At 46.2% G+C, this 15,643-nt stretch overlaps 1 protein-coding gene across 3 annotated transcripts in view; it reads right to left on the bottom strand.

Moving 5' to 3' along the window:
- Window positions 1-15,643, bottom strand: part of LOC126203084 (glucose dehydrogenase [FAD, quinone]-like) — a 195,628-nt gene that overhangs the window by 10,212 nt on the left and 169,773 nt on the right. For all 3 annotated transcript variants that reach the window (XM_049937326.1, XM_049937324.1, XM_049937325.1), the window contains exons 4-6: window positions 10,886-11,064; window positions 7,916-8,170; window positions 304-484 (exon numbers count right to left, since the gene is read on the bottom strand). In XM_049937326.1, coding sequence (XP_049793283.1) covers window positions 304-484; window positions 7,916-8,170; window positions 10,886-11,064 — 615 coding nt within the window. The remainder of the gene's footprint in view (window positions 1-303; window positions 485-7,915; window positions 8,171-10,885; window positions 11,065-15,643) is intronic.

Genomic DNA, 15,643 nt, shown 5'->3' with positions numbered 1-15,643 from the left:
TTTAAAAATTTAGCCAGGTCGTTTAGTGATAAGAAAAGGGATAATACCGCTTCTTCTTTTCCTGTCGGTCAAATAGTGGGGAAGCTAATTTATTTTGTTACCAGCTTCCGAAACTGTGAATCTAACACTACCGCTCGAGTGTACTGTGACGAATTCGATGAGGTGTATTGGAACACTGGGTGTCACGCGCAACCAGTGGAAAGGCTGACCGATTCCAGGGAGAAGTTACTCGTAGGCCAGCAGTTGAACTTCAGAGTACCGCCAGTGTTAGCTGTGTTACGGCACCGTGTTCTGTATACGTACCGACTTTCTGCAGATGCTCCTTGGGACCGATGCCGGACAGGAGGAGGATCTGCGGCGATGCGACAGTTCCGGCGCTGAGGATGACCTCCTTGGCGGCGGTGAGTCGCCGCGTCTTGCCCTTCCGCACGTACTCCACGCCTGTGGCCCGCTTTGACTGAGGGTCTACCAGCACACGTGTTACCTGCGACACATAGACACATCTCACACAGCCTGCTCACTTTCGTCCTTTTGTTTCAGTATTCTCGACGTCCCATAACAACGAGAGCACGAGAGATAGAACAGTCACTATATTTTGATTAGAATGTGAATAGCAGGAATCGAGGAAGAGCATCAGAGATCGCATGTAATGAATTATAGTCCGTGAGACGAGTGATTGGTACTGACAGTTCCGGCGGGCAGACGGCGCTGTTGCCGAACGTGGCTCACAGCACGCGGCGCCCTGTCTGCTACACGCATTCTCTAGCAGCAGAAATAAAAGCGAGACAAAATACAAGTCGTATTGGTACGCGTGAATTTATTTAAAGTTGATGCTTGAAATATATTAACTCTAAAACTGATAAGAGCTATTTAGTACAAGTATCTAAGATGCTGAAACATAATAAAGTTATTTGTTAAACTTCACAACTGAAATGAAAACTATTTTCGCAAGTTGTTGAACATTAGCAGTTTTGGTTTCCATTGTTAAGTATTAGCATTATTAATTTGTTCTACTACAAGCCGCAGAATAATTGGTCAGTGTATTAAGAGTTATAATCTGAAGAAAGTACTCACAATATGATGATCTGGTTGTAGATCGATAGCAAACTCCCTCCTTACATTCCTGAATACGTTGTAGTTACTGTAATGGAAAAACACCACTCACATCACTGTCAGAATCTGATTTGACATTGTCTTCCTCAGCACTACTCGAACTATCACTGCTCTCTCCCAGATGAATAATTAAATTTTCGATGCATTCCTCCACAACCCCTTCGGTTTTGGCCGCCTCTCTGATGGCACTTGCAGTGCTGTTTACAATTTTAGCCCACGTCTCGCTTGTCACTTTATTGATAGCTGCTGGAAGGAGAGTTTCCACTTCAGAGATCGTGAATTTTTTATTGTTTGCAGCAATGTAATTTTTTATCTGCGCCCACACTCCTTCAATTGTATTGAAGTGACAGTGGTGTGGAGGAAGCCGAACGATTTCATGCCCGTGCCTTTTAGCAATCTCGTCAATTACATACGTTGGAAATTGGGGTTTCTTTTGTGCTACAATTTCGAGCAGTTCCGCCTTCCTTAAATCTTCTCTGAAATCTACTTTTCGCCGTTTCAACCACTGAATGATATCGTCTTTTTTTTGTTGCCAAGGTTGGTGCTTTATCGTGAACAACGGAATGATAAGGCGCATTGTCCTTAACAATCACTGATGGAGTTGTCAGATTCGTCATAAGCGATGCCTCGAACCATTCTTGAAATACTACACTGTTCATTTCTTCTTGGTAATCTCCCGTCTTTTTTGACCGAAACATTTTCAAGCAGTTTGGCACAAAACCTTTCGATGTTCCTGCATGTAAGACAATAATACGCCCTCCTTTGCCAACAGACACTGCCATTGTCCCCTCGGGCGTTCCATCATTCCAGCCTCTATGTAAAGAACGGCTGGCATTGACCCAAGTTTCATCTAACCACACTATACTTTCGAATTCCACACCCATGATCCTGCGCAGAAATCTGCACCGCCATGCAACTACATCTGTCCTTTCCATTAATATTTTGCGTCCGTTAAACAGTGAATAGCTGAAGCCTATGTCTTTCAACACTGTACACAATGAAAATTTGCTCCCTTTAAAAAGATCGTCTTTCTGAAGCGACACCTGTAATTTAGATAGAGTGGGATGTTCCCTTCTCTTATAATAGCTGTATATATGACGACGAATAGCGTCTTTCTGCAAATCGTCAAAAGCTGTCACCTGCTTATTTCTCAGTCGCTTCTTTCCTGGTGTGTGCAGCTTTGTTGTGCCACTCTCGTCACAATCTACACTATACTGTTCTTTCCCTATCTTTAGAACAATGTTCTTCTTACTTATTTTCAATGCTGCTGCAGTTCTCTTCACAACCTGAACAACAGGAATTAAGGGCCCACCTTTGTCCTTTTCTTTCTCAAAGTAATCCCTCACAGAGCACACGAATTCACGGGCCTGGGTGTGTAGCACACTTTTCTTCCTCCGTTTCACTTCTTGTGTTGGGCTGGTACTACCCGCCGCACTAGACATTGTTTACAACGAAACATAAACAAAGAAACACTAAAAACAACAAAAACGAAATAAACTGCGAATTCAACTTCAGACAAACGACGAATGACCGCACCGCCTGCACGCGAGACACTGGTAAGTTTCATGAGCGCGCGCGACCGGGTTTCAGAGCGGCAACGTGGCCCTTGCTACCCTTCTCAAAGTCAGGCCGTCATTGGCTGCCTGCCTGCGGTCGCTAGGCAACGGAAAGACGCTACCGAGCTGTCAATACCAAAGACTCGTCTCCCAGACTATAGGTCTACCTGAAGAAATACAGCAACCAGCCACATTTAGTGCAGCTTCATTTAAGCCACGATGCGTTTTTGAGCTTAGTGGATCTACAGATAATATAGAAATATTGTATTGTACTGTACTGTATGTTAACCAGGGGCCTAGAAACGACGGAGAGGCTCCGTCCCCGCCGCAGGCGCAGTGGTCCACAACCGTACGACGACTACCCCAGTCCACTTCACCCCTCCACCGCCCCACACCGAACCAGTCTTTCAAGGTTACTGTGCGGTTCGGCTCCCGGTGGACCCCCCCCCCCCACCGCCCCCCCTCAGGGAACGTCTCACACCAGACGAGTGGAACCCATCTGTGGTAGAGTAATGGTGGTGTACTCGTACGTGGAGAATTTTTTTGTGCAGCAATTGCCGACATAGTGTAGCTGAGGCGGGATAAGTGGAACCAGTCCGCATTCGCCGAGGCAGATGGAAAACCGCCTAAAAACCATCCACCATCGGACCTCGACACATGTCCGCCGGGCGGATTCGTGCAGCGGAACAGGCGCTCCTTCCCAATCCGGAAAGCCGTGCGTTACACCGCACGGCTAACCGGGCGGGCTAGAAATATTCATGTCATCGTTTGTGTAACGTTTTTGAAGACTGCATTTTGAACGCTGCTGCGGCCTTATGCAAAATAAGAACTCGTTTAGCTGAGACGTTTCTTGATTTGTCTGTGTATGTTTAATTAATAATTAGATGCAGTTACTGTTGTGAGTTGTGGCTCATTTTTCCGCCTTTGATGCATCAGTGAACCTAAAATTGTTTGTGGATTCCATATAAATCTATTGCACCAGGCCTGCTCAGTCTGCCGCCGTAGCTGAGTGGTCACTGTAGACAGCCGACATACTGAGGACCAGGGTTCGATTGCCGTTACTGCGAAGGATTTTTCTTTGGTTTGTTGGTGGGTTTGGGAGGGATGGGGAAGGAAATCATCCGTGCCCTTTCAAAGAAACTATCCCGGCGTTTTCCTGAAGCGATTTAGGGAAATCACGGAAAATCTAAATCAGGATGGCCGGACGTGAGTTTGAACTGTCGTCCTTCCGAATGCGAGTCTAGTGTGCTAATCACTGCACCATCTCTCTCTGTAATTCTTCTTTGCTGTAATGTTTAATTTTCAACCTTGTGGTGCTGATTGTGAGGAGCAGCCCCCCTTCACTCCCCCCCCCCCCCCCCCCCCGAGACTGATAACTAGTTGCTCGCCAAGGTCTGATAAGTCGGCAAAAGAACCGGGAGACAAGTGTGCTGACCACGTGGCCCTTGGGCCTTCAGGGCCTGGACGAGTAGCTTGCATCCTCCATGCTCATCAAGGATGTACACGTAAATATTTATTGAAATGACTCAGTGAAGAAGAATGAACCATACAGTTTTTATATTGGTTTCAAACTGAACTCATTAACTTCCCTATTGGCTTCACTTACGTGACGAAAGAAATTTTCAACTTTACATAGTTTGTAATTCTTATTGAAGTGTAGCTATGCAATAAATACGGGGTGTCACTAAAAGAATTTTACAATTTTGAAAATTCATATTGTTTTATTTATGAGATTTGCTGACTTAATTTTCGTGTCGTTTTTTTTGTAGGAAAGTACATAATTTTTTTTTTATCTTATAGCTAAACAGCCTGGATTTGACGCTACTTATTATGTGATACACGTCCTATCTGAAGTTGATTTCTCGCCTAACTCGTTGCAATAAGTGAGGGATAGTATATTCAATTGTTCCTTAGATAAGCGTCTCTCAATCTTTCAGCATTCGCGATCTACTTTACATCGCGTCCCCTCACCTTTTAACCATACGCTAACACTTCATATGTTTAAGATAATGGCGTATTGAAGATTTATCACGCCCTGAGGGCTTGTTATGCTTTGTTATAATTAAACGTCAGGTAATGACACATTGGCAGCGAGAGCCATAGGAGACCCTAAGATGAAAGACACAGCTTTTAAATGTTGTATGTGTTCGGCGTGCTGTTGTGGATAGAGAAGTGGAGTTAGGGAGTCGAAGGAAGTAGGTTTGCGTCCTATGTTCTAATATTTTTTTTTGGTTTTCGCACTTGTAACAGATTCTGGAACTCTCTTATTGACGTAACAGAAGTACAAGGGGCAATCAAAAAGTTTCCGTAGATCACGTTTCCGCATTTACCGCACGCACGCTGGAAAGACACGAATACCACGCGAATCCCTTCCGTACATGTCCGTGCTTAATCCACAATGGAGTCAGGGTGTGCTGTATGTACGGCGTTTCCGTAAGTTCGTACAAAAATGTAACAGGACATAGGGAATGCTCCACTGAACAATTTGAGGTAGGGAACCTGGGGTCAGAGAAGCCAGGAGAAATGGAAGTAAATTTGTCTAGTGTTTTGTCTAGCGTTACTGTTTATGTGGTGTCACCGCCAGACACCACACTTGCTAGGTGGTAGCTTAAATCGGCCGCGGTCCATTAGTACATGTCGGACCCGCGTGTCGCCACTGTCAGGATCGCAGACCGAGCGCCACCACACGGCAGGTCTCGAGAGACTGACTAGCACTCGCCCCAGTTGTACGACGACTTTGCTAGCGACTACACTGACGAAGCCTTTCTCTCATTTGCCGAGAGACAGTTAGAATAGCCTTCAGCTAAGTCCATGGCTACGACCTAGCAAGGCGCCATTAGCCTTAGATAGCTTGTATCTAAAGAGTCTCACTTGTATCGCCACAATCTCCAGATGTGTTATCAAGAACGATGTATACAAAGGAAGGATTAAAGTTAAGTATTTTAGAAGCTACGTACTTTTCTTTATAACATTCATTACGTATCCTGTTTCAGACCTCACTCCATCCTTCGTGAGTTAGCGCGTGCATCTTGGCCGCCTCTTTCAATTAGTGTGCGTAGTGTTGGCAAGTCTGCCGACACTACAGTTTACCAGCTTATTTAAAACCTACGTGCGTACAAGTTTACACGTACTGTGCTGTTTATTTACATATACACTCTTTACTTCCTGCAAGGAAACAAGGAGGACGAGCCTGATTAAAAGGGAATTTACCCGGCAGTCTGAACGCTCACCTGCACTTGAGGTCGTTGCAAAGAGCTCTACACGAGTTGTTTCAGAACCTACCCTTGGCTGTTCGTGAGAGGATGTGGGTACAACATGACAGTGCACCGCGTCACTTCAGTGTGGATGTCCGCAACCATCTCCATGCTGTGTTTCCTGGGTGCTGGATTGGGAGATCCTATTCCATAGCCTGCGAGGTCACCTGGCCTGGATCCTCTTGGTTATTACCGGTGTGGATATCTAAAGACCCCAGTGGATACGGAGGTGGAATTAGTTGCCAGAATTTTAGCTGCCTGTGATGTGATTCGAAACATACCTGGGATATTTGCCAGGGTGCGTCAGAATCTTGTTCACAGATATCACGCTTACATTGAGGTTGATGGCCATCAGTTTCGGCACATTTTGTAAGATACAGCACAAGTGGTACGTTCATTGTGTCAATGATGGTATTTGCAGTTAACTGTAACTAATGTAAATAAAAAAGTAAACAGTAAAGTGATTTTATTCCTATTACCTCCTTGGGCTGGCTTCTGTGACTTCAGGTTTCCTATCTCAAATTGTCCAGTGGAGCATCCTTTATGTCCTGTTAAATTTTTGCACGCTTTACAGAAACTCCCTGTATACGCTACAGCAACACCTTCAAACGAAAATTTTTTGATCGTTCGTAATATATTCTGCAACATTTGATATTATTTAAATATAAGAATGGTCTCTCTCTCAGGAATAGGTTTGTTCAATTTTCTGAGTTCAGTCTGATTAAATAACGAAAGATGAAGCGAATATACGTGAAACGAGCACCAATGACACTTGTATTCTTGCTTGTCACAAATATTTACCTATTTTTTCCGACTAAGTCGCGATTTCCAAAGGTGTGGTCAGGCAGGAATCTAAGATCACAGCTCAGATTGTTGCGAGTGAAACGACCAGCGATAACAATTATATTCCAGACGGTCACAAATATTTATCTATTTTTCCCAAGTACGTCACGCTTTCTGAGGGTGCACCGACGCACTGGAGGAGCTAGTGTCGCTGACAGCTTATTAGGTCGACTGCTATCGAATATCACAGTCGTATCGAGGAGCGTGTCATACTGACGTCACTTTACGTTTAGCTTCTAATGCGACAGTTTCTCCATCGAGACCAGTGAAGGCAACCATGTTTGTTGCAACTGCTGCTAGCGCTTGTGGTGGAGTGATTCAGTACTAGTGTACCATGTGAGTCAAAACTTGACCTATTTCCCTGCAAAATTACACCAAGGCTAGGACTGTAAATTGTACAAATAAGATTGTGTACGTGGCAATTAGAAAGTTTCCGTTTGAGGGCGTTGCTGCAGCGTATATGTAACGTAGCGCGATTCCAATGTGGGTATATAAGCACCGACATGTAGGCAAGGAATTAGTGTAATATTGGTGTCGTTCTGAAGAGTGTGTAGTACATGCAGAAACGTGGACATATTGCTATTCTTTTCTTGGCGCTGAAGGAGAATGAAGAATGTGTATGGGACAGCATCTCTGTCGAAAAGCACCGTTCTGGAATGGCGCACCAAGTTCCGTGCTAGCCGAGATTCGACACAAGATGCTTGTCGATTTGGAAGGCTAGCCAACTCAAGTGTGAGAATTTCGAGCACACTCCCTATACTTCCGGTCTCTCCCTGTGCAATTATCACGCTATCGTCCCTTAAAAAAGACCACGAAGTGTCCACGGTTCCTGTTGGACAAGGACGTGTAGCAGGCAGTTATCGACTTCTTCACACAGCAGGATACGGTGTTTTACCCAACCAGTATCTTCAAACTGGTACTACGGTGGGATGATTGCCTCAATAAAGCAGCATAATGATTCTGCACAGCACAGCCTTCGAACAGAAACTTTTTGATCGCCCCTTTTATGAATTTTCAAAGTTGTAAACTCCTTTTAAGAGCAGCCTGCAGTTATAGTCGGTTTGCACTGTTCTGTAGCAGCAGAAATATGTAAGCGGGTGGATGTGCAGAACTGCAGTCCAGCTGCACGTACGCTGGCCTGCGACTGACCTGCGCCCTGGTGACGATGCTGAGGTTCGGGCGTCGCGCGGAGCCGCCGCAGAACTGTCGCAGCAGGCTGGACCTGGCTCCCCGCACGGTAGTGGCCTGCGCGGGGGTGAAGCCCAGCTGGCCGGAGGCGCCGTTGGGGTCGTGGCCGACGCGCTGGCCCATCTGTGAAGCGGCTTGCAGCATGTTGTCCACCAGCTGCGGCAGCCACTTGAAGCGCTCCACCGTCATCGGGCCATCAGTGCCGTGCAGCGACGGCTGCAGGGAACCACCACACACAGTTAAGCTTAATAAAGGAACGCCATCACCAGCCAGATTGTTGAGAAGGTAATACTCTACTGGCCACTGAAATTGCTACGCCAAGAAGAAATGCAGATGATAAACGGGTATTCATTGGACAGATATATTATACTAGAACTGACATATTACATTTTCACGCAATTTGGGTGCATAGATCCTTAGAAATCAGTACCCAGAGCAACCACCTCTGGCCGTTATATCGGCCTTGATACGCCTGGGCATTGAGTCAAACAGAGCTTGGATGGCGTGTACAGATACAGCTGCCCATGCAACTTCAACATGGTACCACAGTTCATCAAGAGTAGTCACTGGCGTATTGTGACGAGCCAGTACCTCGGCCACCATTGACCAGACGTTTTCAGTTGGTGAGAGATCTGGAGAATGTGCTGGCCAGCGCAGCAGTGGAACATTTTCTGTATCCAGAAATGCCCCCACAGGACCTGCAACATGCAGTCGTGCATTATCCTGTTGAAATGTAGGGTTTCGCAGGGATCGAATGAAGGGTAGAGCCACGGGTCGTAAGACATCTGAAGTGTAACGTCCACTGTTCAAAGTGCCGTCAATGCGAACAAGAGGTGGCCGAGACGTGTAACCAATGGCACCGCATACCATCACGCCGGGTGATACGCCAGTATGGCGATGACGAATACACGCTTCCAATGTGCGTTCACCGCGATGTCGCCAAACACGGATGCGACCATCACGATGCTGTAAACAGAACCTGGATTCATCCGAAAAAATGACGTTTTGCCATTTGTGCACCCAGGTTCGTCGTTGAGTTCACCATCGCAGGCGCTCCTGTCTGTGATGGAGCGTCAAGGGTAACCGCAGCCATGGTCTCCGAGCTGATAGTCCATGGTGCTGCAAACTTTTCGTGCAGGTGGTTGTTCCTTTGCAAACGTCTCCATCTGTTGACTCAGGGATCGAGACGTGGCTGCACGATCCGTTACAGCCATGCGCATAAGATGCCTGTCATTTCGACTGCTAGTGACACGAGGCCGTTGGGATCCAGCACGGCGTTCCTTATTACCCTCTTGAACCCACCGATTCCATATCCTGCTAACAGTTATTGCATCTCGACCAACGCGAGCAGCAATGTCGCGATACGATAAACCGCAATCGCGAAAGGCTACAATCCGACCTTTATCAAAGTCGGAAACGTGATGTTACGCATTTCTCCTCCTTACACGAAGAATCACAACAACGTTTCGCCAGGCAACGCCGGTCAACTGCTGTTTGTGTATGAGAAATCGGTTGGAAACTTTCCTCATGTCAGCACGTTGTGGGTGTCGCCACCGGCGCCAACCTCGTGTGAATGCTCTGAAAAGCTAATCATTTGCATATCACAGCATCTTCTTCCTGTCGGTTAAATTTCGCGTCTGTAGCATGTCATCAACGTGGTGTAGCAATTTTAATGGCCAGTAGTGTATGTACACACATCAATGTGTTTGTTGTTTTTCCTCTGCGTTCAACAGTCTTCCCACAAACACATCAAAAATTTTATGACCTGATGTTTTGTAAATGGCTGTACCTGAAACCCGAAGTTAACGACACATGGCATCGAGATTTCTACACTTCATCTCACCTGCTGCCCAGGGGAAAAGGAACATCAATGGTTCACTCTTGCCACATGCACTTTGAGGTACTAACAAATCTATATTTAAAAAAAGAAAAACTACTTTTAGCTAATAGGCTGAAAATGAAGTAAATACTAACGCAGTGTTGTTCAATACACCGTTTTCAGTCACTAACAGAAATATCTGTACTATACAGGGTTGTCCATTGATAGTGACCGGGCCAAATATCTCACGAAATAAGCATCAAATGAAAAAACTACAAAGAACGAAACTCGTCTAGCTTAAAGGGGGAAACCAGATGGCGCTATGGTTGGCCTGCTAGATGGGGCTGCCATAGGTCAAACTGATATCAACTGCATTTTTTAAAATAGGAACCCCCCCATTTTTATTACATATTCGTGTAGTACGTAAAGAAATATAAATGTTTTAGTTGGACCACTTTTTTCGCTATGTGATAGTCACAAACGTATACGTACGTGGTATCACGTAACATTCCTCCAGTGCGGACGGTATTTGCTTGGTGATACATTACCCGTGTTTTAATGGACAGTTTACCAATTGCGGAACAACCGAAATAAAATGTTCAAACGTACCTACGTTCTGTATTTTAATTTAAAAAACCTGACTGTTACCAAAATTGTGAGCCATATGTTTGTGACTATTAGAGCGCCATCTGTCACAAAGCGAAAAAAGTGGTCCAATTAAAACATTCATAATCTTTACTTACTACACGAATATGTAATAAAAATGGGGGTTCATATTTAAAAAAAAACGCAGTTGATATCCGTTTGACCTACGGCAGCCCCGTGTAGCGGGCCAACCATAGCGCCGTCTGATTTCCCACTTCAAGCTAGACCAGTTTCGTTATTTGTAGTTTTTCCGTTTGACGCTTATTTCGTGAGATATTTGGCCTGGTCACGATCAATGGACCACCCTATATATACCCGTTACACTCTGTATATAAGCACTTACAGAGGCATTTTTACCTCGCTCAACGTGCATATGGCATTGTAGAGAAGACGGATAGTGTTGGCATGAAGTAGCCTCCACCGTAAGCCATACAGTGGAGTGGAGAGCGTAGTGTACAGGCACTTACGTCGACGAAGGGGCTGCCCCTCTTGACGTCGAGGTTGTCCTCGGAGCGCAGGAAGTATGGCAGCACGTCGGCCCAGGACCAGCCGCGGCAGCCCGAGGCGGCCCAGTGGTCGTAGTCCCAGGGGTTGCCGCGCATGTACATCATGCCGTGCAGCATGCCCGTGCCGCCCACCATGCGCCCTGCCACCGAGCAACGTCACAGTGAGATTACACGAGACAGTCTCAACAGCCGGGTGCTCAAAGGCATGCGGCACCTCAGGCAAGTGAAAACAACTCAGTACGTGATTACTAGAGGCAGTCATAAAGTTCTGATCACGATCTAACAAGACAGAAAGTTTTGCGATTAATTTTTTGTTTGTGTGCAGCGACATGTCTGCAGTCCTGACGTACACTGAAATGTCGGCATCACAGTTCCAAAGCACGCTGGTAGAGGAGCCCAACTGCCATAAACATCGCAGCCCACTGCACAGAGTACGCGAAAGAACTTGCCCCCCTTCTAACGGCCGTGTATAGCAAGTCTCTAGAGGAACGGAAGGTTCCAAATGATTGGAATAGAGCACAGGTAGTTCCAGTTTACAAGAAGGGTCGTCGAGCACATGCACAAAACTATAGGCCTATATCTCTGACATCGATCTGTTGTAGAATTTTAGATGTTTTTTGCTCGCGTATCATGTCATTTCTCGAAACCCAGAATCTACTCTGTAGGAATCAACATCGATTCCGGAAACAGCGATCGCGTGAGAGCCAACTCCCTTTATTTCTTCATGAGACCCATAAAATATTAGATACAGGCTCCTAGGATGATGCCATTTTCCTTCCGGAAGGCGTTCGACACAGTTCCGCACTGTCGCCTGGTAAACAATGTAAGAGCCTACGGAATATCAGATCAGCTGTGTGGCTGGATTGAAGAGTTTTTAGCAAACAGAACACAGCATGTTCTTCTCAATGGAGAGACGTCTAAAGAAGTTAAGGTAACCTCTGGCGTGCCACAGGGGAGTGTTATGGGACCATTGCTTTTCACAATATATATAAATGACCTAGTAGATATTGTCAGAAGTTCCATGCAGCTTTACGCGGATGATGCTGTAGTATACAGAGAAGTTGCAGCATTAGAAAATTGCAGCGAAATGCAGGAAGATCTGCAGCGGATAGGCACTTGGTGCAGGGAGTGGCAACTGACCCTTAACATACACGAATGTAATATGTTGCGAATACATAGAAAGAAGGATCCTTTATTGTATGATTATATGATAGCGGAACAAACACTGGTAGCAGTTACTTCTGTAAAATATCTGGGAGTATGCGTACGGAACGATTTGAACTGGAATGATCATATAAAATTAATTGTTGGTAAGGCGGGTGCCAGCTTGAGATTCATTGGGAGAGTCCTTAGAAAATGCAGTCCATCAACAAAGGAGGTGGCTTACAAAACACTCGTTCGACCTATACTTGAGTATTGCTCATCGGTGTGGGATCCGTATCAGGTCGGGTTGACAGAGGAGAGAGAAAATTCAAAGAAGAGCGGCGCGTTTCGTCACAGGGTTATTTGGTAACCGTGATAGCGTTACGGAGATGTTTAACAAACTCAAGTGGCAGACTCTGCAAGAGAGGCGCTCTGCATCGCGGTGCAGCTTGCTGTCCAGGTTTCGAGAGGGTGCGTTTCCGGATGACGTATCGAATATATTGCTTCCCCCTACTTATACCTCCCGAGGAGATCACGAATGTAAAATTAGAGAGATTCGAGCGCGCACGGAGGCTTTCCGGCAGTCGTTCTTCCCGAGAACCATACGCGACTGGAACAGGAAAGGGAGGTAATGACAGTGGCATGTAAAGTGCCCTCCGCCACACACCGTTGGGTGGCTTCCGGAGTATAAATGTAGATGTGTAGATGTAAAGTGCGGATGGGCTGGGCCATGCATAGCATGAGACTCATGTTTTATCGTGCACAGTGAGGCATGCCGATTTGTTATTAGAACGAAAAAAATTCAAACTTCGCGATCTAGTCCTGAAGACCGTGCGATGGCGTCTGGCTGCAGCGAGATCCTTTGCCATATGGCATCACGGGGGTAAGGTATGGAAGGGCATGAAGTCAGAACACCGCACTCCCACCGAGCGAGGTGGCGCAGTGGTTAGACACTGGACTCGCATTCGGGAGGACGACGGTTCAATCCCGCGTCCGGCCATCCTGTTTTAGGTTTTCCGTGATTTCCCTAAATCATTCCAGGCAAATGCCGGGATGGTTCCTCTGAAAGGGCACGGCCGACTTCCTTCCGTAATCCGATGAGACCGATGACCACGGCAATGAACGAAAAACAGAAGCAGAAAAAAGTTTAACTACTGTGCCCCGAAAGTAACTGAAATTGTACCGTATGTTATGTTATGTTAACCGGGGACCTAGAAATGACGGAGAGGCTCCGTCCCCGCCGCAACCGCAGTGGTCCACAACCCCATGACGACTATCGCAGTCCACTTCACCCCTACGCCGCTCCACAACGAACCCAGGGTTATTGCGCGGTTCGGCCCCCGGTGGACCCCCCAGGGAACGTCTCACACCAGACGAGTGTAATCCCTATATTTGCGTGGTAGAGTAATGGTGGTGTACTCGTAAGTGGAGAACTTGTTAGCGCAGCAATCACCGACATAGTGTAGCTGAGGCGGAATAAGGGGAACCAGCCCGCATTCGCCGAGGCAGATGGAAAACCGCCTAAAAACCATCCACAGACTGGCCGGCTCACCGGACCTCGACTCGGCGCTCCTTCCCGCCCGGAAAAATTGTACCTTACTAACGATCCGCCTTAGCTTTGCGTGGATAGATTAAACTCTCTACAGCCGGACAATCTGTTTGGCATAGCAGTTATTTTGTCTACGGGCCACTGCATAGAGTTATAATTAAAATTCAGATAACAGCTTTAGGTAACTTAATATCATCGCTTTCATGTAACTATAACGATTTAAGCAGTGCACGAGATGAAAGTTCTCAGAAGGCACCACTGTTACCTTTGCCACATTTTATTGGAATTTGGAGTGACATCTTCTGGCGATGATGGGGCCTGTAAACTAACCCACTGCCTGTTCTACCCGCCTGCAGGGCTAGTCTGGTGTGAGCTTTGGTCTCTCGCCAGGCGCGCGACTGCGGTGCCAGTACAATGTGAATGTGGTCCGGCCGACCACAATGGAGTTCGGCACGAGCTGTGGGCCCTCTCCATCCACCTGGCGCCAGCACCAGTCTGGCGCGAGCTGCGTTTTCTTTGTGGCCTTACCCGCATTGCCCTTCGCATCCCGCAAACTTTAACTATATACCAAAAAATCTGTTCTTACCAGCGTGTTACATTCTGAATTGCAGGTCATTTCGGAAGTCGGTGGTAGCTCGCACCAGCCATACATCAGCGGTACCTCGTGCCAGTCTGATACTGCAGTTGGCAGCCTTACACATTTCCAGGGCGTTCCTGCTTCACTATTAAGCGGCAATGGCATTGTTTTCACAGTGGCTTTAATTCACCATAGTTCAGCCACCTCGCACGTAATATTCACAAATTATACATACAAGTCTTCCTCGTGAATCAGTCTATCTATCAGCGAAAACCGTATCAATATCTCTACAACAGTTTCTGCAATTAGCCTTCACATACAGACAGATAAACGCAGTGTGAGGACTTCAATTATTGATATACAGGTAGAAGATAGATAGAGGAAGAAGACAAAGGAAGTGCGTTTGAAGTACGTGGAAAATAAGCACCAAGGGCATGTCTGCACACCTGTCGTCAGTGATCCATAAAGCGAGCTGCGCAAGGATTGGTATGACTTTGTGAAAAACGCTGCAGTTGTTTCTCGTGACGTAGTGTGGTACACAGAATGAGGACTCGCCTACTCGGTCTTCAGTTTGCAGATCTGTGGAGGAGGTAAGGGCATGACCACAATCTGGCGTCTTACATTCTCTCAAGCTTCTACTCCCAACCCCCACCCTCTGCTCCGACCTCTCTGCTACACTCGCACTACACAATTTGTCCTTTAATAGGACTCTATTGCCCTTATATATGGTACACACATTTATTATTGATCCTTAATCCACTTTATTTAACAGTATACATTAATTTTATACCATTAAAAATCAGTTTTTAATAATGTGCGATTTTTCAGTCCCCTGCAACGCGGAAACTTTTAGTCCTAGAGAACAAGTGAATAGGAGCTTTCTCTCTGTGAAATTTAATGTACGTAGCTTATGTTTGTCCTGGGAAACAATTTCACTAGAAGTCTCCGTTTTCGAGTTATTCAAGAAAAAGAAAAAGAGTGACCTTAAAACTCCCCCCCCCCCTTCCACCCACGCCTCCATCCCAACGCTCACACCACACAGGTCAGGGGTTGCAGTATGTAGTTCATGGTACCACTGTACAAAAATTTGTAGCGACACGAAATTTTTCCCCCATTCAATCTTTTTTTGGTCTTCGTTGAGTGGGCTATAAATAGAATGGAGTATAGTGGTCGAGCAGCTCTTCATGGGGTATAGATTTCTGTAGTCATGATAAGCGACGTCGCTGGACACCGGATAACAGGAAACAAATGATTTGGAGATATGAAGTCACGATGTATCTTGTGGCAATCTAATGTAAGGGTTGGAGGTGGCAAATGCATGGAGAATGTTACCTACCATCACGTGTAGTGCCAATAGTGAAGTACAGTGGTGGTTGTGTTAAGGTATATGGGTGTTTTTCGTGGTTAGGGTGTGGTCCCCTTATTGCGTTTGAGAAAACTAGAAATGAAG

The sequence above is a fragment of the Schistocerca nitens genome, chromosome 9 (genome assembly GCF_023898315.1).
Source record: "Schistocerca nitens isolate TAMUIC-IGC-003100 chromosome 9, iqSchNite1.1, whole genome shotgun sequence".
NCBI lineage: Eukaryota > Metazoa > Arthropoda > Insecta > Orthoptera > Acrididae > Schistocerca > Schistocerca nitens.
The sequence above is the reverse complement of the archived record's forward strand: the minus strand, read 5'-3'. Positions and strand labels throughout refer to the sequence as shown.